Raw genomic sequence first — 24934 nt, forward strand, 5'->3', positions numbered from 1 at the left:
AAGCTGGAAAGGCATAGTGTTGCTCGCGCTATTCTGATCCTCCTAGTATAACTCAAAGCCAACAGAGGATTGAAATCTCCCCAGATTTCTGCCCTGAGCATGAGGCAACATTTTCTTATGCTAAATTTGGCTTTAGTTCAGAATGCACAATACGAAAAGGTCACGCTCCTGGCTCCTTAAGTTGATTAAACCATCCCCGATCGTCAGGCTGACGTGGCTGGCCCTTCGTCTGCCAACTCTTACGACTCCTCTACTCATCATTTAAGGGGTTCCATGAAGAAAGCTCAGGGTTAGTGTCTGGGGAAGGACAAGCCAAGCCAGCAGCCTTGGGAACAAAGATTAACTTCTATTGGGGAGGACAGGTCAATTTGTCTAGCTGCTTGAGCAGCAGGTCAGGGACCCAGAATGGAAAAGAGAAGCGAGATTTCTCAATGTGGAGATAGCGCCATCGCAGGAGATAGGATTCCTGGGAAGAAATGGACCTTACTCAGGGGAGCCTCGGTCTGTCCGAATTAGTCTGAGCCTTTGAGAGCTCATGGCCCATTTCTGGCCTTCCTGCCCTGGGCTCAGATTGGTGGGCAGCATCCTAACAAAGGTGGCCCACGACTAGGCAGTGTTGTGTAGTGGACAGCACACTAGACGGGGGTCCGGAGACCTGAACTCTAGTGCGGTTCTGCAGCGAACTATCTGTGTGACCTTGAGCAGGTCGCCTGGTTTTTCTGGTATAACTGTAAAGTGAGAGGTTGGTCGGTGATCTCTAAGTGCCCCTCTGAGTGTCATCCAGGGTCCTATTCTATCCCTCCTTGACCCTGTGTTTGCAGGGACAGAGTTGGGAGAAGGGAGGGGAGGAGGGAAGAGGATGTGAATGGGAGTCCACACGTGCCACAAATCAGGACTCCACTTTCTCCTTCTTTTTGCTCTTTTTCAGGAAGGAGGGGGTTCGGAATTTCTTTTTCTTCTTGGAGGGAGACTTGGAAGGTGAGCCCTCCGGGGACATGGGGCCGCTGGTGACTGACTCAGTTTTGTCCTTGGACGCGTCGACGTCCGTGTCGGCGTTGGTGGTCATCTGGCTCAAGCCCCTGCTGAGGATTTCCTCCGCCGTCTGATCGTCCTCCCTCCCGTTGACCACCACGCCTTCTGGTTGGGCTGTTTCAGGCTCTGTGGTGGCCTTGCCGGTTTCTGTCTTCTTAGCATCTTCTAGAAAGAGATCAAAAGACATGACCCATAAAATTCCACTCAGGTGACCGTGTCTACCTAGAGAGGACCGCTTCCAGGCGATTCTATTGGGCTAAGTCTAGAGCATTTGGGGGAGGGGGGCAGGCTGGCACAGGGTGGGGGCAGGGCTCTAATCCAGACGCTGTGCCCCCTTCCACGTGGCCTGCCCCGGAGCACGCGTCCTCCGCATTCAAGAACTCCAGGCTCTCATCACCACATCTGAACAGTATCTGGATGTGGCCGGGCCCTGCAGGGCCTCCATTCAGGGTATTTATAGGCACAGAATGAGGGTGCACACAGGGGGAGGAGAGAGGCTGGTGGAAGGGGGAGAGCGAGACATGCATGCCTCTGTGGAGGCGTCTAGCATTGCCGTGAGCAGTTCAGTTCCACCAGCAGAGACACGGAGATCACTCGCTGCCACCCCCGCTTCATCTCCTACACCAGTGAGGAACTCAGAGGAACCCGGAAAGCATCTTCCTGGGATGCAGATGGGGTACGCAGAGCGAGGCCACAAATGGACCCCTATCTCTGTGATGGAAGGGCTAGCCAAACAAGGTCAGTCCACTCGAGTAGCCGCCAGGGTGCCAGGACTTCACTCTGCCTGTGGATGGCCGGGCACCATGTTCAAGGGCACAGCCGCCCCGACCCCAGGAACCATCCCCTCCGGCCACTCTCTCCCTCCCTGTCGCTCTCCGTGGGTTTCCACAGGCTTTGGAACACCTGGGTGAAGAGGGAGGGGAAGACTGTCAAGGCACAGACCTGGAGGAGAAGACTGTGCAGGTCACCACCCCTCCTCACCTCACCGCTCAGCTGAGTCCACCAAGAGGGTGGGCAGCCCTCGGTTCACTGATTTCCAGGCCACTGCTCCTCTCGTGTGAGCTAGAGGAAGTGTCAGTGTGTGTGCGTGAGTACATGTGAGTATGTGAGTGTCTAAGTGAGCCGTACGTGTGGTGTGTGTGGGAGTGTGTAAGTAAGTATGTGTGGTATGAGTCTATGTGTGTGTGTTGGAGTGTGTGTGTAAGTGTATGAGTGTGTGTGTTGTGAGTGTATGAGTGATCGGTATAGGGAGTGTGTGTGGAGGTGAGTGTGTGAGTGTGTGTGGTGGACATGGGCATGTTAGCACATCATGAGTAGGACCCGCAGCGTGCCCTGCCACAGGGAATGTCGGCAGTGGGGCAGGTATGGTCAATGTTTGGCAGTAGGTGAAGAAATGTCCTCCAGCCCTTCTTATAGTAAGGCCTTTAAGAGCTTCTGAGGCTGGCAAGTCAAAGCCTCTCCCAGACCTGTCTGAGGGCCGCCCCCTCTCAGCACTAGAGACTCTGGCCGCGGGCTCGGTTCTTACCCTGCCTGGCCCATGTCTCGTCATCATCCAGCCCCCAGGGTCCCCAGCACCCTGACTCCAATGCCCCGACTCCAGTGCCCCGACTCTAGCGCCCTGACTCCAGCACCCTTACTCGGATCCCCCACCTCCACCATATGTCCCTGTGGCTGTCACCTGGATACTCCTGAAAGCCCTATATCTGCTTGGACACAGTCATCTCTGTCTATTCTCTTCTTTCCACTTTGCCTACTGTTTAGCCTCCTCAAGCTTCTGGTCTCTGGATGTCCCCACTGCCCTCCTCGTCCTGTCCAGTTCCTCACCCTGTATCCCAGCCTCCACCTCATACAGTGAATCATCTTGAGTGTTTGCTCTCCCTGCCCTGATCCCCATTCCCACCTCCAGGTAGAACAGCTCACTCTGTCCTTTATGCCTCCACTGCATGAAAATCTATCCCAGCAACTGTGAAATATCAAACCTGCTTTTTTTTTTTTTCCTCCTAAGCTTAAAATAAAGCAGGGAAACACTGGATTATCTGTGTGACTGGCTCCTAGAAGGCACTCAGAAAATGTCTGTGAAATGCAGGAATGGTTGATGCACGAGCGAACGAGTGAACTTGTAATGGACTGACGCTAACCCAGGGAACACCATCCCCTCATCTTATTTCCTGTCTCGCCCAGCTTGAGCCTTCTAAGCTGAACTAGACCTGGCCATGTGAACAGGCACCACCCCGCTCTGGCTTCCTGTACCTGCTCCCTCGGCCTGGGCTCTGCAGCAGCAGTCCAGATGCTCACTGCGGGCACCGTGCTGGGATGACACACTGGGACGCCTCTCAAGCGTGGCCCCTGGCGCTCTCCCTCTGGCTCCACAAGGACTACTGCGGACCAGCAGGGCTCCCATGTTTTGTCTGAATGTCACGTCCTGCCTGGTGGTGAGGACCCTCACTCCGTGTCCTTCATCCATGTCTCCGTCTGCAGCCTTCACCCGCATCTGGCTGCCGCTGGCCTTATCAACAGCCGCAGGCCCTGGCGTGCTAACGCAGAGGAGATCAGCTTGTGATGCCCCAGCTTGGTTCTTAGCGCTCAGAACTGCTTTGGCTTTTCTGGGACTTTTGTTCTTTCATATGAATTTTAGGAATTTTTATTCTAGGTCCGTGAAGAATGTCATTGGTATTTTGATAGAGACCGTATTGAATCTATAGGTCCATCGGTCACTTTTTGTAGCATGGCCATTTTGACCTTTATTCTGCCTATCCAAAATATGGGAAGTCTTGTTCAATTTATTTCTTTAGTGCGCTATAATTTTCATTGTAGGGTCTTTTTTTTTTTTTTTTTTTTGCGAGTTTGGAGATGGAACCCAGGGGCATTTTACCTCCGAGCTACACCCCCCTGCACTATTTTTTATTCTTTATTTTGAAACCGGGTCTCACTGAGTTGCAGAGAGCCTCACTAAGTAGCTGAGGCTGTCCGTGAACCGTGATCCTCTGGTCTCAGCCTCCCGAATGCTGGGATTACAAGCGTGCGCCACCACGCCCGGCTATTGTAGAGGTCTTTTACTTCCTTAGTTAGATTTCTTCCTAAGTTTTTTTTTTTTTTTTAGGTTATTGTGAATGGAATCATTTTCTGAATTTCTTTCTTAGTGAACTCATGGTTTGGTGGAGAAGAGCAACACTTAGGGTTCTTTTCACCAAGTAGAAAATGAGTCACACCCAGTGCACGGATGGTGACCTCAGCTCCCCCGACAGGAAACTGTCTCGGGGTAGTGGCAAGTAGAGTCTGGGGCTGGAGGAATCAGATTCCAATCTGAGATCACCGCTCCCTCAAATGTAGGGACCAAGACAGAGAGGAGCAGTCGGCCAGGACTCTAGAAAGAAACAAATATTGGGGCCTGGAAAGACTGGCTCTGGGAGTCTGGACCCCTCCTCTGCTAATGGCCCGGGAGAGTTCGGTTGAAGAAAAGGCTGGGACGGGCCCCGAGATGGAGGTGCAGGTGGCAGCTCACCTTCCCGCTTACTCTAAGAAGAAGCAGGCTTTCTCTCGAGCGTGGGGTGCTTGGGGTTCTGGGAATAGGGGACAGTGGGAGTGAGAGAAATGAGGCAGAGGCTGGAAATCTGAGGCTCTACCCAGAATGGTAACAAGAAAGCTAAGGGTGAGGGTGAATATGGAGAGGAGATGCCTGGGACAAGACTGACTTGGGAGAGCTGGGTCCACTCCCAGGCCCTGTGGGTTGGGACACAAGGGCTGAAAGGCTTCCAGAGGCTGGAGAGGGAGGCTTCGTAGCGTGGTGCACAGCTTGCTTGGACACGCTCCCTCTCCGACTCAATTTCTCACTATCTCACAGCCTCCAACCATTATTCTCTCTTCTCTCTTGGTCTGCTAGTGTTCCTGTGATGCTTAATTTTACAAGTCAACTTGACTGAGTTAAGGGATACTCAGATAGCAGTAAAGCATTATTTCTGGGTGTGTCTGTAAAGGTATTTCTGGAAAAGATTAGCACTTGAATCTGTAGACTGAATAAGGAAGATCTGTCCTCATCAGCATGGTTGGGCATTGTCTAATTTGTTGAGGTCCAAACAGAACAAGAAGGTGGAGGAAGCCCAACTCTTTCTCGGGCAGGACATCCATCTTCAGCCCTCATACACTGGAGATTCTGGTCCCTAGGCCCCGAGACTGAGGGTGAGTAATACCACTGGCTTTGCTGGTTTGCTAGCTTGCAGACACTGTATCACTGGACTTCTCTGCCTCCATAATCATCCCTCAATAAGTCTCCTTTCATTTGTCTACAGATGCCCTATTAATCTAATTAGAATCCTATTAGAACCCTAATATAGTCATCTTCCAAGAATGCCCATTTTCCCCCCGCTTCCTGGCCCCTATCCCTGGAGAGGCCACCCCATTCCTATCTGCCAGTCCAAGTGCACATCTCTCCAAGGTCTGACTCAAGCCTCCTTGACATTTGACAATGATCTTGCCTCCCCTGAACCACCACTCACAGACTCACTTTACACTTGCATGTGTCATTTAAAGAGTCCATCTGTCACTCAAATGGACTATTCAGGACAGAACTTCTGTCTTTTACCTCTCTGACAACTATGACTCAGCTCAGCGATAATATGCTTGAGCCTTTATTCCAGTGAGGCCAGATGAAGACTGACAGAGCAGGCTTTGCTTGTCCTTAGCAGCTGGCTTTGCTGCGTCCACACACTGGCGTGAGGACACGGGGAAGGATATGAGCCATGCTTAATCTCGGGAGCAAGGCTGTCTTTCTTCCTGGCCCAGTGGAGCTGGCCTGCTAACATCTCAGGGTCAAACACATGACTGCTGCTTTCCCCCATGGAAAGACCCTCTCTTTGCAGCAGGGGAGACACTAGGGACGACTCTAGAACCAGAAGCTGCTGACTTGCTTCTGAACTCAAGTTCAACCAGACAGATCATGACCCATATCTTAAATGCACAGAGAACTGGTGGCTGCCATGTACTGTTTTTAACTTCCCTGCTGAAAGGAAAATCTACGCCACTGCACAGAGAAGTCAAAGAAAGGTTCATTAAAGGCCTTGTAAAAACATCTGTGACCTGGGCTGACACAGGGCTGGGTGATCATGCAGCAACCATCAAAAAGGCCCGCATGGGGCTCAAAAGACAGCTGGGGAGCAGAAGACCAGCAAACACAACTGTCTCCTGGCTGATCAATGAACTGAATGCTGACAGGCAGAGAGGTCTGCAACAGAGTTTCTGTCCTGGTTTAAATTTTCAAGCCTCAGTGTCTCAAAGAATCACCTAGGAAGCTTGTAAGAGTAGAACCTTTCAGTACTATCTCCATAGTAGGCTTTGAAACAGACAGGGAGCCCAGACATTTTTATTTTTTTAACAAGTTTTCAGGTAATTCTGATACAAAAGGCTCATTTGCCTCACATTGGAAAATGTGGGTTTTTAAAATGACATGTTTCTTCCCATATTTACTCCCCCAGGGATGGAAACAGCACCAACTATAGGAAAGAAAGTAGAGCGCCTTGTAACCAGGTACAGGTGGATTCTCTGTAACTCTCATCCTGATCTCCCAGATAGACACCCAGTGTGCAGTGTAGCTAGTGTGGAACTATCGGCCCTATGTGCAATGCCTCCAATAGCCATTTGCCATGTAAGCCCCTCTGCTCTGAATCCAGGCTGGCCCCACTGCTCACCAGGACCACCAGAATGAAGCTGTTAGAGCCATCCTCACACCAAAGGCTTGAGAAGGCCTAGGGACTTCTGCTTTTACAAACATTTTGGAAGGCTAATGCTGCCATGTATAAAATCCAAGTATGCTGATAGAAACATGTGGAGAGGAGAGAGAGAGAGAGAGAGAGAGAGAGAAAGAAACCGAGACCAAGTTGCTCCAGTGTCCCAGCCAAACCCAGCATCAGTCTCTCTGCTCCCTGCCACGGTGCCAGACATCTGAGTGAGCCATCTCACTCAGCTTGGTCAAGTTTCAGCTTGGTCAAGCTCCCACGTGACCGCAGACCCTGCTGCCCTCACATAGAGCAGAACCCTCAAGCTAAACCCAGCTGACTTCAGCCAACCCACAGAAGAACTAATTCCATTAAACTGTTCTTATTATGCATCATAACTTAATAATTATCTAGGGTGGCCTAACAAACCGCCCCAGCACCTAGAGGCTTAAAACATCAAGGGGTGCATTAGTTCTCACAGTACAGAGAGCATGGCACACATTCTAACTTATGTAAGCACATTACAGAGAACTTTTATATTTCTTGGCATATTTTATCCTGATGACAGTGCTGTGAGTTAGGAAGAACAAGGATTTGTGCTGTTCTCCATTCTGCCATGTTTTTAAGAACCATATTGTTATTATTATTATTATTATTATTATTATTATTATTATTATTATTTTGGTGGTACTGGGGTTCCTGGAAGCCCTTCTACCTCCAGGCTACACTCCTAGACCTATTTTTATATTTTTGAAACAGGGTCTCTTACGCCAGCGCGGCTGGCATCAAACCTGCGCGATCCTCCTGTCTCTGCCTCCCAAGCGCGGGGATTACAAGCGTGCGCCACCACGCCCGGCGTAAGAACCATAATATTGATGGATAAATTAATTAAGTGGAAGAGCTGATTGTCTGATGTCAAATACAGGGCCATTTCTTTGCAGGCTCCATCAGTAACCCTGAGGGTTTGCTGGCAGATGGAGTCAGCAGGGACAGGGATCAGACATGGAACAGTCAAAGAGAAGATGGCACAGATGGTCAGATGTGCAGAAAGAGGGTGGGAAAGTCTCCCACAGAGAGGCTGATGGAGCAGGCATCAGGGTCACAGATGAGGAGTGACACTGAGGTGACTCAGCCTGCAAGGACTTGAGGGCATAGTAACAAATGGGTTAGAAAAGCCAGCCCTGATCTGATGGGTGAGCTAACTGAGCATGCAGACACTGCCTGCAGGTCAGCCCCAAGGAGCCACCATCTTCCCTGAAGACACATTCTGGGCGTGGAGAGAGCCGGGGAGCATGGCTCCCTCGGAGCAGGCCATGCGTGATGAGGGCATGAGCTGCAGTGGTGTGGGTGAGTGGTGTGAGATGGCTCTATCCACGCCCAGAATGTGTCTTCAGGGAAGATGGTGGCTTTCTAACAGTGAGCTCCTCCAGAGCATGAGAAAGCCTGTCATAGTAGACGCAATCTCAGATGATGGGTAAACGGTGTTTCTGCCCATAACACATTGCACCTGCCCTGGGTCCCTTCCAGGGGCCAATAACAAACTACCAACCTTGACCCACGCTTGCCATGAGCCTCCTCTCCAGCCCTGGATCTCCTTCCTGCAGTTGGTGCACCTGTCCTAACAGATGCAGAGGGCCCTAGTGAGGCCAGGCCCTCTGTGCCTCCCACTGAGGCAGCTGGTTTCCATGAGCATTCTGGCTCTGGGCCACAGCCCTAGAAGAGGTCAGGGGCTCCTTAGAGGTGCCGGTGCATTGGGATAGGGATGACGGTGAGCTTCTGAAGGCTGAACACTCTACTGCAGGGAGCACTGAGAGCTGCCCACTGCCCTTGTTGCTTCTGGATGTGTGTGCCCTGCATGGGCACATCTCTGTCTCTCATGGGGAAGCCTAGTTCACACATTATGCAGCTGGCATCGGTCATGAATTTACATGCAGGAAACCTCTTGAAGGTGGGGTTGTAGATGCAAAAGAAAAAAATGGGAGAAATATTATTTCTTTTGGAAAACTCCTCCCTCCCCCATTGCAAGTGTCAGGGTGAGTTAGTAAACGGCCTTTCTATACTTACTACAGAGACAAGTATTCAGACTCAGAGGAAACTCCTTCGATGAAGGCACAAATGGGAAGAGAAAGGAAGACAATGTGGAGACAGGTTGACAACACGACACCACAGTGAGACACAATGATCACAAAGGGTCAGAGGACATCTACTTGGGGCCCTGGCCTCAAGCAGATGGTTTCCTCTGGCAATGCAGGTCCTGTGTTCGCAGGAACAGCTAGCTTAGAGAAGGAGCTTGGGGCAGAGATTCTACCGGAAACCATATACATGGCCATTCTACCCAGGAAGGAGAAGATTCCAGAAGCCACCCACTTGCCACTTTTGGGTGGTGGGGCAGTCCTCTCTGGTGGGACCTCTGGGGGCTCGGGGAGGAGCACTCATGGCTTGGAGTGATTTCAGGAGCTCATTAGAGCCACCTTTATGATTTAGGGACTATAATAATACCAGTGTCTACCATATGTATATTCTTAATCATAACCATGATTAGCCCTTACGTTTAAATCATGCTTTTACTCTTTCAAAGTATGCTTTTATCTATACTTCCCTCATACATATAAAAACTTAAGGAAAAATATTAGTAGCCCCATTGGACAGTCAAGGAAACTGAGGCACCAGCGGTTATCTAATTTGATAAAATGAGCATCTCAGTTGTTATTAGTTAGCATCTTAGTTGAGTCTAGAACTTGGTTCTCTAAACTACTGTCCCTAATGAAGCTGATTTCAACCCGGTTTATACTTCAGATGCCCCTGCACTCTAACCGCCCTCCCCGCCGCAGTCCATCTAACTCAGAACTGCTTGGGGTGGGCTCCAGGCATCTGGAACTTTAAAGCACCGAAGTGTACAGCTAAGGTTGAGAATAACCTCATTAGCCTTGCCCTGGGAAACACAGAGCCTCGGGCCTTGCCCCACACCAAATGAGTCAGACTCTATTTTGGCAAGATTCCCACCCCCAGGTGGTCCTTATGCACATTAAAGTCTGAGGACTGAGCTGGCACATCTGGAAAGGCCCACAGTCACCACTGGAGGTGAGGACGCTGCGGGCCGGTCACGACTCTTTCAGCTTTGCGAAGCAGGCTTATGTTGGAAGGTGTATCATCATAGTTTATGAATGAAACAAGGTGAAAATGGTTTGGATTCCCTAGAAATAGCATAGGGGAGGCTTTTCAAATGGGTTGGCAACACCTGTTGAAAGGCAGGTACCCACAGTATGCGTACCTGCCCTGCCTCCCATGCGGCCAACTTTCCAGCTTACAGACCCTCCTGCCTCGGCCTGTTCAGCCCCACTCACCCTCTGCCGACTTGGAAGGAGAGACCACGGGGCTCTTCGTCTCTGTCTTCGCTGGGCTCTTCACTGGGGAAGCAGGTGTGGACTTCCCAGGTGAGCCGGGCTCTTCTGTGGCAGCATCCTTCTCTGCTGAAAACACAGAAGTCCTGCTCAGCACAGAGGTCAAATGGCAGTGAGCTGGGCAGAGAGGACATGAAAACGTTCCTTTCTTCTACTCAGGTACCATTTTTCCTGGCTGAAAATGCCTTCTGGCTAAAGGCAGACACTCCCCCTAGGCTTTTATTTTTGTTGCTTCCTTGGGGAAGAAAATGAGAGAAATAAGAGTGATTTTTTTCTCTTCATTAAAGCAGGTCTACCAATGGAAGATGCTTGCCAAAATGGCAGGAGAATGCCACGTGGCTAGAACAGAGCCTGGTTCTCCTGTCCCTGGAAAAGACCAGCCAGATGAACACCTCAGTGTGTGACCATGAAGCCCCAGACAACCACTGACTCGCCCTTAAAAACACACATGATTTGTTTGCATGCTGCTAATTTATTAGTTAACTTAGTTAATTTACATTTTCTGTTCTAAGGATTAAAAAAAAAAACCACCATTTTTTGTTCGTTTTGGTTTTTGGGGGTCTGTTTTGTTTTGTATGCTGGGGATTAAACTGGGTGGTCTGCCACTGAGCCCCACTACCCCATTTGAGACAGGGTCTTCCTAAGTTACTCAGGTTGGCCTTTAGCTTGCAATCCTCCTGCCATGGCCCCCCAAATGTTGGGATTACAGGCATACACCACTATACTCCCGAAGTACCATGTTTTCTAATTTTCCAATTGGCCCATTAGAATTCCAGGCAATCTGGGAAGGATCTTAGTTTGTGCCGAGGAAGATGGCTGACGTGTGTGGGGAGAGGTGGCATAGAAAGACCCTGCCCCGAGGGAATGGCAGCTTACCCTCGTAGACAGACACAGACAAGGATGAGTTATGTGTCTCAGCCCTAGGTGCTCTTGAAGCACAGAGAAGGAACAACTCGATTTGGGTGGAGCAGAGAGGGTGACAGGGGGCCTTCCCAGCTGGAGGGGGATTTGAGATGGAGCCTGCAGTCTTTATGACCTTGGACCAGGCTACCTGAGAAGGGAGAGAGTGTGGGCAAGGGACAAAACCATGAAGCAGAACATAAGGCCATCCTGAGGGTGAACATTTGCAGTGGCTTTGAAAAAATGGGTTTGACTGAAGGTTCTGAAATAAAGCAGTGAAAAAAGACATAAAAGTGTCAACCAGTAGAGAGTTCTGATTGCCAGGCTAACCAGCTTACACCAGACTAGATAGGTCACTCATAATAATTATGACAATTATACCTATCTTAGTATAGTCAACATTTATCTGATGTTTACTAACCTAAGCCATATTTACAGGCACTCTTCTAAACACTTTACAAATACTAATTCTACACACAGGTGAGAGGGTAAGTTGCATCATGAAGGCACCGTGAAACTGTGAGGCACAGAACAACATGAGACATTAGGATTAACAGCATTCTGCTGATAGGAATGTTATTTGGTGGGCCAGCAAGTCCTCTCTGGGTGGGCCTGAGCTCCCCCTCCACCCAGGGAGATTCTGAAGCCATGGTGCCCAGGGCTATTTACCGTCCAGTTCTAGTTTCTTCCTCTCCACCTCTTTCTTGTACTCCTCCAGCTCCTGGTCAGTGAGTTGGCTGAAGGGGTTGGGCACCGTCTCCTCTGAGTCATCTTTGGTGTCTGCGCCACCCAGCTGGCTATCTGTTGACTGAAAGTTAACCAGAGAGTGCGTGTCGCTCTCTGAACTCTGCGGTGGGGGCCCAGGCCCAAGCTTCCTTTCAGATTCAGGTGGCTGCCAGCAGTCTTGCTAGGAACAGCATACCATGCAGCTCCTTGGAAACAGCTCAGGGCCTCGGGGTAGAGCTTGCACATTCTCCCCATTGCTACCTCACCCTTAGACCCAGATTTTGCAACTGCCTGGATGAATGCAGGGGGTCTACCCATTGCCCCTGAAATAACACCAAAAGATGCTCCCAAGCAGAAGGAAGACACACCTTTATTGCAATCCCTTCTGTGGACACTTGCAAGCCAGTACTATGCAAATACAGTTGGTGGCCCAAAGTCAGTCAGCCCAAGCCCAGCAAGCATAGCATTGGCTCCCGCAGGCTTCATGCCAGCCATTCCCCACCAGTGCCCCTCCCTGTCCCCAGCAGCAGTGCAAGCCACAACATACAGCATTAAATCATATGCAGAAAAGCAGCTGCAGCATCCTCAGTCCAAGCAATTAGTTTGATTTTGCAAAGGGGCCAAGGTCCTGAATCTCGGATCTTCAACCTGTCTGTACTACGGATCCCCAAAGGGACATTGTCAAAAATCAGTCCATTTTACCACCTCTGTTGGCCCTTGGCTCCGGGGAGCTGACCAGCCAGACACTGTAAGCATTGAGAATCCTTTGGCCCCTTCAGCCCATGACAGGGACTCAAATTCAGACTCCACAGCCCTTTTCCTAGCTGAGCATCCTCACCGTGGCCTTTGAGGATGCTGTGCTCTGAAGCTTAGGGAGGGACAGAGGAACATGAACTGAGGGCAGGCAAGTTGAGAGCACCAGGTCTTCTAATAATAGGCCCACGGGCTCCTTCCTAAAGGGAGGCAGCCACAGGCCTATTGTAAGGAGTTGTGGAGTCAGAGGGGAATCCAAGGCCAAGAACAGGGTCTCTAAGGAGAGCACCTGGTATATGCAACAGAGTTGTTTCTGACAGCTTTGCTCACTGAAGTGACCTTTCACCTCCCCCAGAACCATGGACCGTTTCTATCCCTGGCCCTGTGGAGTGTCCAGTGTCCCTGGTCTTGGCTGAGCAGGGTTGGCGGAAGGTGGTGTGAGGGTAGGATGTTCACACTCAGGTCAGTGGACCCCTCCCATGAGCTACAGCAAGATCTGAAACCATCACAGCATCTTACTTTTCTCTGTAGAGAAGAACACTTCCTGTACTTCCCCACTTTGCACTGCTAAGGAAGATGTGATGCCCACTGCTACCTTGCCAGGAGCAGCAACAATTTCAAACAGAAGCCGGGATTCTGAACTTCATCCCCATCACTAAGCACTAGACAAGACGCCGTTCTATCTCAAGCACAAAAACAATGACACTATGCTTTCTAACTCTAAGTGGATCTGTGTGGACAACTAGGTCCCCTTCCTTTCCTGGAGGAGCACCCGTCCTGTGCTCTGCCCTTCTCTGTGGTCAGCAGCATCTTCCCAGAGCTCTGGCCAGATGATAACACATCCACAGGCAGAGGTCAGAAACACCCAGGTCGGGGCAAGCCGGGGGCTCCTGAAGCCACCAGCCCTCCTCAGAGTACTCATAGAGGGCCATGTGGAGTTCCACAGTGGACAGCATGGAGCTGGCCAGCAGCACTCACAGAGGCAGGCTGCCCACTGCCTGTCTTGGACAATTAGACATTGTCCCCCCAGGACCTCGCAGCCCCCTGGTGAGGTGGACCTTCATTTTGCAGCAAGGGCACAGGCACCCAGGGGAGTGTGGGCAGTGAGGACTCAGGGGTCCTGCTGCCCAGGCTCAGGCACCGAAGACCCCGAAGGCAGACACATTTCCCCTGTGGCCAGTGGCGGCCTCTGCTGTACCGGGCTCCGGCTCTTCTCTGCGATGACGCTCGCCAGGAGCTGGGACTGAGGCCCGGCTGACTTCACATCTTGTCGGTTTTGTTCTCGAATCTGTGTAGAAAGTGGAGAGGGAAGGTTTAGTCAGAGTGTGGAGTTGGGCAGGGGGCATGTCCTCTAGGAGACGGTCGTCATGTGCACTTTGGAGAGAATTCAGATTTTCATCAACCCCGAGAATTAGTTATAAGGGGTGAAGAGGGAAGAAGGAAAATAGATGCTTCAGGGGGACTCTCAAATTTTAATATTTTAAGAAGCCCCTGATGAATTTCTCTTAAGTATACATTCCTGTCCAAGTGTGGGAGTGCACACCTGTAATCCCAGTACTTGGGAAGGGGAGACAGGAAGATCACAGGTTGGAGGGCAGCCTCAGCAACATAGTGAGATCCTGTTTCAAAACAAAAAATAATTTTCTTAAAAGATATAGCTTGGAGGTAGAATGTTCCTGGGTTAAATCTCCAGAACAACAACAACAACAACAACAACAACAACAACAACAACAACAAAATACACATTCCTGGGGCCACTCCACACCTACTGAGTCTGAATCCTGGGGAGGGGGCAAGGGCAGTGACCCAGGAATGGGAAGCCAGTGCTGTGGGGGGGCCTGGGCCACAGACTGGATGCTGTTCTAGGAGCCATGGTCTCACTGGAGGTGGTCTGCCCAATTCCAATTTTTTAGTAACATTAGAAATCTAAGTGAATGAACTGTCAGGAAAAAGTCCAGAAATAAATATAAATGTTCTTGAAACCTTAAAAAGAAGCCAAAACAAAAACGGTACGAAATTTGCAAAAACTCATTTTGGTCAGGTGTGGTGGTTCACAGCTATAATCCTGGTACTTGGGAGCCTGGGACAGGAGAATTGCTAGTCTGAGGCCAGTTTTAGCAACTTAGCAAGACCTTATTTCAAAATAAAAAAATAAAATAGGGCTGGGGAGTGGCTCAGAGGGAGAAATCCCCTGGGTTCAATTCCTAATACAAAATAAAACCCATTTTGTAGGCAGGTCTTGCAGGCACAGATAACGTGGAAAGCGGACATCCCACTATGTAAAGGGGTTGGCTAGAACTGTATAAATAACAATACTTTGCATGATGCCTGGAACATGGTCCTTATATGGTAGTTTCTTTCTCCTGTGACATGACAGAGGTGCTGGTGAGTCGGGAATAGCCTGGGACCTGAGGTCCCCTTGTGGGAGGAGAAAGACAAGCCACCGCCATCTTACCTTGTTCCTCATGTCCAGCACTTCTTGGGGGTCGGTGTAGAGAGGCACAAATTGGTTTGGGTTTTCAATCCTTATGGGCATGCCGCTGCTGGATTTCTCCACCTCATCCGCCTTCATCCACTGCACAATACAAGGCCAGATGGGTAAGATGGAGGCACAAACCTGCAGGCCTCCCTGGTGGTCCACCCTGGGAGAGCTGGGCCCGCCAGCCCCAGGGCAGGTCAAGGCTATCCATAGGTGCTCGCTCTTCTTGGGCCTCTTTGAGGTCTGTCTCTCAGAGCAGAGATGAGTGACAGGTGACCCAGCTGTCAAAGAAGGCCTTTAGCCATAAAGCGCCCTGGAGAGCTCAGGGCTCAGAAGTTGGCTAGCAGCTCAGACAGGTGACCACTTGGGCTTCAGTATCAAGTGACTATTTGAGTTTTGAGGGCTTAATATTGTTTCATGGAAAACTATTCTACATGGCTGCCAGCTATTTTTATGTTAACGAAAAAGCAAATTGAGAGTCTGTGTGTATGTATGTATATATGTATATGTGTGTGTGTGTGTGTGTGTGTGTGTGTGTGTGTGAGAGAGAGAGAGAGAGAGAGAGAGAGAGAGAGAGAGAGAGAGAGAGAGAGAGAGAGAGAGAGAGAGGGGGAGAGAGATGGAAGGCAACGTAATACTACTGCCCATCTCCTGGGTTTGCATCAGATCTGCAGTTGAAATGTTGGCTATTCCTCCCTGGAATGTCTCCAGAGCCCCTTCGGACATGGGAGGAAGAAACAAAATCCAACTGTTCCGGAGTCTTCTTGGGGCTTGGAGTGACATGGCCTGGCTGCTCTCTCAACACAGAGGTGGTCAGGGGCTCAGAGGGCCCCCCCAGAACCCCAACAAGAAACCCTAAGAGGAAACTGCACAAACTCGGGCACAGGGGCGATTTGTTCTTTCCCCATGTAAAGCTGCTAACCCCCACAAATGCAGCCTGCCCCTGTCTACCCCAGGCCCATTCTGGCTCCCCCCTTACTGTGGTCTTGGGCCGGGGGCTGCCCATGCTCCTCTGGACCTCGTCGGCCACGTTGACCCGCAGGTAGGTGTTGGGTGTGTTGAGCCAGCGGGTCTTCTCCTTCTGCTGTTTCTGGGCGTGCTGCCGCAGGGCGGGGACCAGCGCGCCGTCCTCCTCAAACACGAAGGCCGTGACCGTAGCTGGGATCTCCACCTCACTTTTGTGTTTGGTTTTCTCTTGGACAAAGGGGTGGCGGTAAGTGTAGCCTGTTCTGTAGCCCTAAACAGGACAAAAAAAGAGAACCATTTATTGTGGAGGGAAATGGCGTGCACACCCTTACTTTGCCTGCGTCACTCACAGAAGTCTCCGTATGACAGCCTAGGCCTGGCCACTCTGCTGGAATCTTGCAGGATTTTTTCCTCCTACTTGTCAACAAGCCTCTGATTAAGACTGAGAAAATTCCTAGAACCTTGTGGACATAGACAAGCTCCTTAACTCACACAGAGCCCCAAATTCATCTGGCCCTGTGGTCCTCAACCCTGGCATCATCAGAAAATCTTTGGGAAATACCAATGCCCGGGCCCTGCTTCTGAGCTGCCAACTTAAGTAGGCGATGGCCTGGCCTGGGCTGCAGGACCTCAGAAGCTTCCCTGCTCATTCTAGCAGCCACCGCGCCCTTCCTTGACTCTGAAGCTTCTAAACTCTTTCCCTCCTGAAACTATTGAGCTCTACCTCTAGAACATCCTTGTCTTCTAAGCGAGACCATGTCTAGAGACGGAGCCGACTGAGGGAGGCTCAGAGAGAACAAAAGTGCATGAGTGTTGGCACCTGGCAGAGAAATGCTTAGCTCTCTCTGCCTTCATCTTCTTATTTTTAAAATTACAATGGCATTAAGGAGCCAGTCGTGGTGGGATAGGCCTGTAATCGCAGTACTTGACCTAGAAGGCTGAGAGACAATCACAGGCTTGGGCAACTTAGTGAGACCCAATCCAATCTCAAAATAAAAAATAAAAAGGCTAAGGGTACTAGTATTAGAGCGCCCCTCAGTTCGATTTCCAGTAAAATAAAAACAAAACAAAATAAAATGACATTAAGATAAAATAAAATGCCAGATCCACGTAGAAAAATTAAGCAATATAGAAAAACACAAGGAAGAAAGTGAACTTATTGGAAAAGACAATCTTGTAGAGACAGCCACTAAAATTTTTTCTAGTCGTCTTTATATACCTATGTGTGTGCATGTACATTTAATTATTACTTTTATTTGTATAATTAGGCACTAATTATACAGTTATTTGTATAATTAGATACTTTTAATTATATATAGTGGCCACTTGAATCTCTTCCCTCATAAATTATTTATGTTCTGAGCCCATTTTTATATTGAGATGTTTTTCTTTTACTATTGATATATAATACCTCTTTTTACATTAAAAACATTAATCTTTGGCTGTCAACTGATATTGCAAATATTTCTCCTCATAATTTGTCTTTTGACTTTGCTTATGGTAGGGAAGTGATTTATGGGAATGCAAATTTAAGTTTTTTAAATGTAATCACACCTGTCATTATTTATCATCCTGATTTTAGACTCTTTGGCCATACTTGAAGAGGTTTTCCTTAACACAAGAGCATCACAAACATAAATCCATTACTTTAATATCTCTGAGTGTTCATTTTTTTGTTTTGTTTTTGGTGGTACTGGGGTTCCTGGAAACCTTTCTACCTCCGGGCTACACTCCCAGACCTATTCTATATTTTTATTTGGAAATAGGGTCTCTTAAGCCAGCAAGGCTGGCTTCGAACCTGTGTGATTCTCCTCTCTCCGCCTCCCAAGCGCAGGGATTACAAGTGTGCGCCCCATGCCCGGCAAGTGTTCATTTTTTTGTATTAAATTTTTGATTCCTTGTGATTTTATCTGGTTGAAAGAAACAAAGGAGCAATATGCCTTCATTTTCTTTGTCAAATGGCTAGAATTCGTTTTCACGCTGATTTATAAATTTGCATGTATCGAGGGCCCATTTCTGGATCCTCTGAACTTTGCACAGGTTTGCTCATCTGTTCTGCTGGGGCCACATGACTGAGTTACCAAAGCTTCATCACACTTTATCACGGGGTGGGACTAGTACTCCTAATCATTTTCTTTTTATAGCATTTTTCTTAACCATTCTGAATTTCATGTTGAAAATACATTTTGCTAAGTCCTTATACTTTTCCTTTTCTTTGAAAGAATGGTAATGGGTTTTTAGATTAATTTTAAGACATGACCTCTTTACCCTACTGAAGCTTTCTAACCAAGAATTAGTTACATCTCTGCACAGATTTCAAGTTTTCTCTGGAATCTATTGGCCAAGTTTTATGTTTTCTTTCAAATCAGTTCTGTTTAATGTTAATAATTTTGTTGCACTTAAAAGTGGGATTATATCTCTATTATTATTATTATTATTAATTGGTTTTGTGTTTGCTGTGCTACAAATCAAACCTAGGGTCTCATACATCATGCATGCTAGGAAAGTGCTCTACCACTGAGCTATATATTCGTAACCCCCATTTTATTTATTTATTTATTTTTAATTTTTTTATTTTTTGGTGGTACTGGGGTTCCTGGAAGCCCTTCTACCTCTGGGCTACACTCCCAGACCTTTTTTATACTTTTTAAAATTTGGAATCAGGGTCTCTTAAGCCAGCCGGCTGACTTCGAACCAGCGTGATCCTCCTGTCTCTGCCTCCCAAGCAAAAGGATTACAAGCGTGCGCCACCACGCCTGGCCCCCCATTTTATTTAAAAAAAAAAATAAGCCGGGCGTGGTGGTGCACACTTGTAATCCCCGCGCTTGGGAGGCAGAGACAGGAGGATCGCACAGGAGCTGCGCTGGCTTAGGAGACCCTGTTTCAAAAAAAAAAAAAAATAGGTCTGGGAGTGTAGCCCAGGAGGTAGAAGGGCTTCCAGGAACCTTAGTACCACCAAAAAAAATTAATATATGGTATAAAACTATTGAATTTTGTAGATTTTTATATAAATTTTCATAATTGGTCACATTAAAATACCTAGATTGCTTAATTTTTAGTTGATTTTGGGGGGGTATTTTATAGGGATGTAACCATATTATATGTTAAGAATAGCAATTTTATTTCTTTTATAATATTTATACCTCTTCTTCTTATATCCCACTGCTTGGGATTGAGCTTAAATATTATTTCAGAATAATATTAAGTATATTATAAATTATTGTTTTGTTTCAAAGTTTAATGGAAAGTACTTCATGTGTTGCACCATAAAATGGCTCTTATTTTGGGGAAAAAATCACTTTAATCACATTAGGTGAATGTCCTTGGCAGGGTGTGGTGTTACTTGGGAGGCTGAGATAGGAGGACCACAGGCACAGCCAGCCTCAGCTACTTAGTGAGGTCCTCTACAACTTAGTGAGACCCTGTTTAAAAATAAAGAATAAAAAATAGAGGTGGGGACATAGCCTGGAGACAGAATGCCCTTGGATTTAATCCCCAGTACTGCAAAAAAAAAAAAAAAAAAAAAGTATCCTCTTGTTCTAGTTGACAGCCATTATTCATATAAATCAATGTTAAAATTTCATCAAATCTCTTTTGATATTTATTAAAATGATCAAAAGTTTTTATTTTTCATTCTTTAATATCATGAAATATATTTACAAGATTCATAATATTAAACTATCTTTGAATTCTAGAAACGAGCCCTCAGTTATCACGTATTATCATTCTAACGTTATGCTGGATACTACTAGTGAGCTCAGGCAGTATTTTTCATCAACATTCAAAGTAAGATTGGTCTGAATATATTATAATAGCTGTGGTCTAGTACCTTTATTTCACTCTTCTCTGACATAGCTTAAACAGGCTCCTAAGAATTGTCTGTTTCTTAAAGGTTTGAAAGAATTCTCGCAGGAAACCACCTGGTCCTGGTGACTTACTGAGGCATGGACGACTCACACTAATGACACTGCATCTTCATTGTGGATGCACCTTCCATTATTAAGGCGACCCTCGCGGTCAGCCTGGTAATAAGGGAGAGATGACTTGGAGGAAACAAAGGCAGGGGAAAAATATCAATTCTTGCGACGACCTTGACGTGACAAAGGGGATCCACTCAGTGAGGATGGGGAAAATGAACCAGACAGAAGTGCTACAAAGAGAGATTTCTTCTTCCATTTCTCTGAGCAATCTAGGACTTTACAGTCTTAATGTCTGCAATCAGCTTCTCACTGTATAGGCTCCCCTCTTGTTCTCGAATTGCCACCGTATCAACTAAATTGCTATCTCTTAGAAGAAGGAAAATGTCTGAAACAATTTTTTTTGGCATCCTTTAATGAACCAGCCCATTTCTAGACACATACTGATTTAATTTCTTATATGATTGACTGATTCATTCATTCATTGCAATAGATTATTATTATAAAGCTACTGACCAGAAATAAGGAAATGTGTAGTATTGCGTGGTTTCTGCGTTAAAGTCATGAGACTGGAAGGCAGAACTAACTACCTAAAGGTGTGAACTAAGTTCCAATATAAGAGAGGCTCTGAACACAAGAAGAGCTGTTCTGTTTTTTGCTGGATTGCTACTTCTCATAGTACGATGCAGCTACAATGACATTCACAGCACTTAGTAGAGGGTGGCAAAGGCCATCATTTAAGAAAACTTGCACACTATTAGAATAACCACAAATTTAACTCAAATTGTCCATCAGTGAGACCTTCAACCACTTAACCATCATGCTGGCACCTTTGTATCCACCTAATGTCTGGTACTGCCTGGTACAGCTACCATGGAAGGGCTTGGAAGGACAACGCAAGGGACTCACCAGGTTGTCCAGCATCCTCATGAGGGCCTCAAACTCGTGCTCCCCCAGCCGGCTCTTCTGCATGGGCCCGAAGGTGCTCCCGGCCCACTGCACGGACCCCACCTCATGTGGCCGGTGCTTCTCCTGCTCCAGGAGGATGAGATTCTCCACTCCCCCAGCGCTGGACAGAGCAGACACCTGCAACAAGAAGCAGAGATCCCTCAGCCCGCGTGTATACAGGGACCGCCATTTGCCTATGCTCCTGCACGGGGATGGGGGCGGGGGCAGAGAGGAGAACTTAGAAACCAGAAAAGAAGCTGGGTGTGGTGGCACAGGCTTGTAATCCCAGCATTCAGGAGGCTGAGACCGGAGGATCCAGGTTCGCGGACAGCCGCAGCTACTTAGTGAGGCCCTCCGCAACTTAGCGAGACCCTGTTTCAAAATAAAGAATACAAAATAGGGCAGGGGGTGTAGCTTGCAGGCTGAATGATCCTGGGTTCTATCCCCAGACCCACAAAAAAAATAAAGGAGAAAGAAAGAAAGAAAGAAAGAAAGAGAGAGAGAGAGAGAGAGAGAGAGAGAGAGAGAGAGAGAGAGAGAAAGAAAGAAAGAAAGAAAGAAAGAAAGAAAGAAAGAAAGAAAGAAAAATGGCTAGGAAATGAAGGAAAAACTGCCTAAAAGTTGATCAGGCATATACCCACTTCTAGATAATTGAGATATTAGTTACCCCTTCCCTGATAATAGTTCTTAGAGACCCTAAAGAAGAAGAAAGAAATAGCTAGTGTTAAACCTCAGAAATAAAATGATACAGGGAAATAGAAAAGTTAACTTGGGATACAGGCCAGTTTAGAAATGTATTTCCGGGGAAGGAGGACGAGAATGGAAAGACTTTATAGGGGGCTTCAATTCTTATCTGTAATATTTTGTTTCTTCAAGTAGAAAATACTTGAAGCACAAAGCCTATTAATATTTGTTCAACCTGCCAGGTACAGTGGTGCACACCTGAAATCCCTGCTACTCTGAAGGCTGAGACAGAAGGATTAAAAGTTCAAGACCAAGCCTGGACGACTTAGTGAGATTCTGTCTTATAGTAAAATATAGAAAAAGCTGGGGATATTTTCAGTAGTATAGCACCTGTAGGTTCAATCCCTAGTAACACATACACAAAAATTCTCTGCTAAATCTGAGTTGGAGTCTATTATATTATTGTCTATATTTTTCTATGTTTGAAATCAATCTCTCTACCTGTCTATGTCTGTCTGTCTGTCTGTCTGTCTCTGTTTTTTTTTTTTTTTTAAGATTCAGGGTGACTTCTAGGCCAATAAAATTTGAATGTAATCTAATGGGAAGGATTAACAGGTCTACACAAGAACACATCCTCTGTGACAGGACCAGCCAGCCAAGGAAACCCAGTAAAAGGAGATAGATAAAGTGTTGGCAGTGCACTGCCAGGCTGCCCTGACTGTGTAGGGGAGACAGCATTCACCTGTCACGGTCCATCGAGAGGGGATGGTGATGGTGGTTAGAGAGGATGATCCAGGGGGCTGCCAGTGTTGGACTTGGAGCATCAGGACAAGACGTAAGTGTATACAGCAGGCAAGTGTAGGCCTGAAAAGTGTTCATTTATTTAACTAATCTTATTTCCCAATTCTATGGGCCTCCACATTCCCTCAACTCAGATATAATTGATTAGGAATTGGCTTCCTGGACAAGTCTGGCTAGAAAGAAAGTAAGCCAGGTGGATTTTCTTTTAGTAGATAAGAAAAGGATCTATTTATCGTGCCAATAAATTCAGGCTTCTAAGCCTATGAGGATCTAAACAGCCCCCAAAGTATGTGTTAACAGAAGTATGTGTGCTACTTCTTGGCAGTCAGCCAGGCAGCTTTTGCCAATGAGTCCATCACCCTGGGAAGAGGAGGAACAAGAATGTTCTCGCCCTTGTCACCTGACACCAGGTCCACGTGCCCACGTGACTGGAGAGGCAGGGCAAGGCGGTGTTAAAGGGCACAGCCTTGGGCCCCAAGCTGCCTGTGTCCAAACCCCTGTCACTTCCTAATGTGTGACTCTGGGGAGCTACTTATCATCTCTGTGGCTCAGTTTCCTCATCTTTAAAATAAAAATAGCAACCTACCTCATGAGGAATTGTTAAGATAATGGTTATAAAGTATTTGGACCAGACCCTGGTACCTAAGGAGTGCCCCATGGAAGTTGCTGATAAATAAATTCTGAGATGCGACATACCCTGGGACCAGTCCTTAATGGAGAGGAGAGCGGGGAGAACTGCCCACCACCTTGCAGGAGCTGCCTCCTCCCACCTGTCTTCCTCCACTGGTTCCCATGGTGATGGATAGCAGATGGAAAAGAATTGTCTGTACTTCTTCCATCTGCCTGCCAGTAGAGAGGGAACTGCCTCTCTCAGCTAGAGATGACCCAATTTCCTGAATCCCCAAATGGATGGGGAGCAAAGAGAACACTGTCTGCAGGAGACCTGAACCCCAAGCATGACCACAGCCATGTCTGCTTGTTTGCCAAGGTGACTGAGGGAGAAAACTAAGCCCAAGATGGAAACAGAGTTTCCGTTCTGGCTGAAGATGGCCCAGGCTCGATCCTCACAGCACCAGCAGATGGCTGCTACCGTGTCTCCTGTCCTAATCCATCACTCTCTGCTCTAACTACCTCTGGTTTCCTCCCACCTCTTCCAGCTTCCTCCCTCTAGAAACCTCTTTCTCTCACACATTAAAAAAAAAAAAAACCCACTGGAGTTTCTCTGGGGGTCAGCTGCCCACACTGCCTGAGGTCCTTCAACAAGGTCACATCAAAGCAGTCTTAAACAGAAAGCGACAGCTGCCAGGGGCTGTCAGGGAAGGTGGCCAGCAGCGCTGTCCTTTGATGGCCATTCTGCCTTTGGTGAAATAGCTCAGTGGCCACTTCTTGGGTCTGAGATTGGAAGACGTGTGTTCACTGCATAGGGGGACACAGGGGCATCTGCTCCATCCATTTTTAGGGAGGGGCTGTCTTTGCAAAGAGCTGGGATTTTTCTATGAGTTATTTTTCTCGTGGAAGCTTCTCCTCCAAAGGAAAAATGGGGAACCCTGGAGAGCTCAGGTGTGGGGAAAGCTAGTGGCTTCCCTTTCTAGCAGAGGCTTTGCCAGATTCTGACACCAATCAGTGGTCAGAACTTGGGCCAACATCCTTGGCTGGGGGTGAGAGAGGGCACCACATTAGAGAGCTATCGCCTAAGTTCTGTGCCCCCTTCCCCATGGTCTCTGGCTCTGACAACTGCTGTTGGGGACAAGAGGGGAGGTGCATCTCGCACCACTTTCTCTGATACCTCTTTATCTTATCGGTTTCACAACTATATTTTTAACACAGTCCTCTAAATATTTCTGAAAGGGTGACGCTAGGAGCCTACACTACTGATGCTTCAGGGCCAGTCTTGTTCTTACCACACTAACACCCACCTAAGAGACATGCGCTGTCCTGCCAGGCCAGCCAGAAGGGGCAGATGGGACACCAAAAGCAGTCCTGCAAGCAGGTGACTCATCCCGGGGCAACCAGCCTCCCCTTCTGTCAACTGAGTAAGAATACCACCCATGACACCTCCGAGTCTGCAAAGCCCTCACACATGCTCGGGGCTCCACGTCTGCAGCTGAGGAAGCAGGCTCACTAAGGCCAGTGTCCTTCCCAAGGACACACAGCCAGAACAGGGTATGAGGGAGCACAGCCAGCCTGACAAACAGCCCTCCTTGGGCTGGGGAAGGCTTCTCCTCACCCCTGACCAACTCATCACACTGACAAATGTGTGCCTGGCTGACCCAACACCACCCTGTCATCTCTAGGACCACCATTTATCAGTTTTCCTGTTTGACTTCACCTAGTCCTCTGGGAGTCCCATGACCACTGACACTCCCCATTCACCTTATCCCTGCTCCTTTGGGGGCTGCAGGATGGGCTTCCTGGGTATCAGCTAGGGCTCCCCTGGCTCTTCAGGTTGCCATATCAACAATCTAATTGGCCTGCTCCCCACTTCTCTTTCTAGAATTGATTATGTTCCTGGTCTTTGCAAAACTGCCACCTCAACCTGTCTCCTTTGAAAAAAAAAGAAGGAAGAAAGGAAGGAAGGAAGGGAGGGAGGGAGGGAGGGAGGGAGGAAGGAAGGAAGGA

At 48.0% G+C, this 24934-nt stretch overlaps 1 protein-coding gene across 2 annotated transcripts in view; it reads right to left on the reverse strand.

The window, feature by feature from the left end:
• Positions 1 to 889: 889 nt before the first annotated feature.
• ADD2 (adducin 2) overlaps positions 890 to 24934 on the reverse strand; it is a gene marked incomplete at both ends in the record, with an annotated part of 40988 nt that continues 16943 nt past the window's right edge. The window contains 7 exons of one of the 2 annotated variants that reach the window (XM_080711801.1): positions 890 to 1194; positions 10085 to 10210; positions 11711 to 11849; positions 13719 to 13808; positions 14976 to 15095; positions 15979 to 16236; positions 20792 to 20968. In XM_080711801.1, the coding sequence (XP_080567927.1) occupies positions 890 to 1194; positions 10085 to 10210; positions 11711 to 11849; positions 13719 to 13808; positions 14976 to 15095; positions 15979 to 16236; positions 20792 to 20968 (1215 nt within the window). Of the gene's footprint in view, positions 1198 to 10084; positions 10211 to 11710; positions 11850 to 13718; positions 13809 to 14975; positions 15096 to 15978; positions 16237 to 20791; positions 20969 to 24934 lie in introns of both variants that reach the window. The other variant, XM_080711800.1, reaches the window with a different exon arrangement.

Source organism: Muscardinus avellanarius (genome assembly GCF_963383645.1).
Source record: "Muscardinus avellanarius genome assembly, chromosome: 15".
Lineage (NCBI taxonomy): Eukaryota > Metazoa > Chordata > Mammalia > Rodentia > Gliridae > Muscardinus > Muscardinus avellanarius.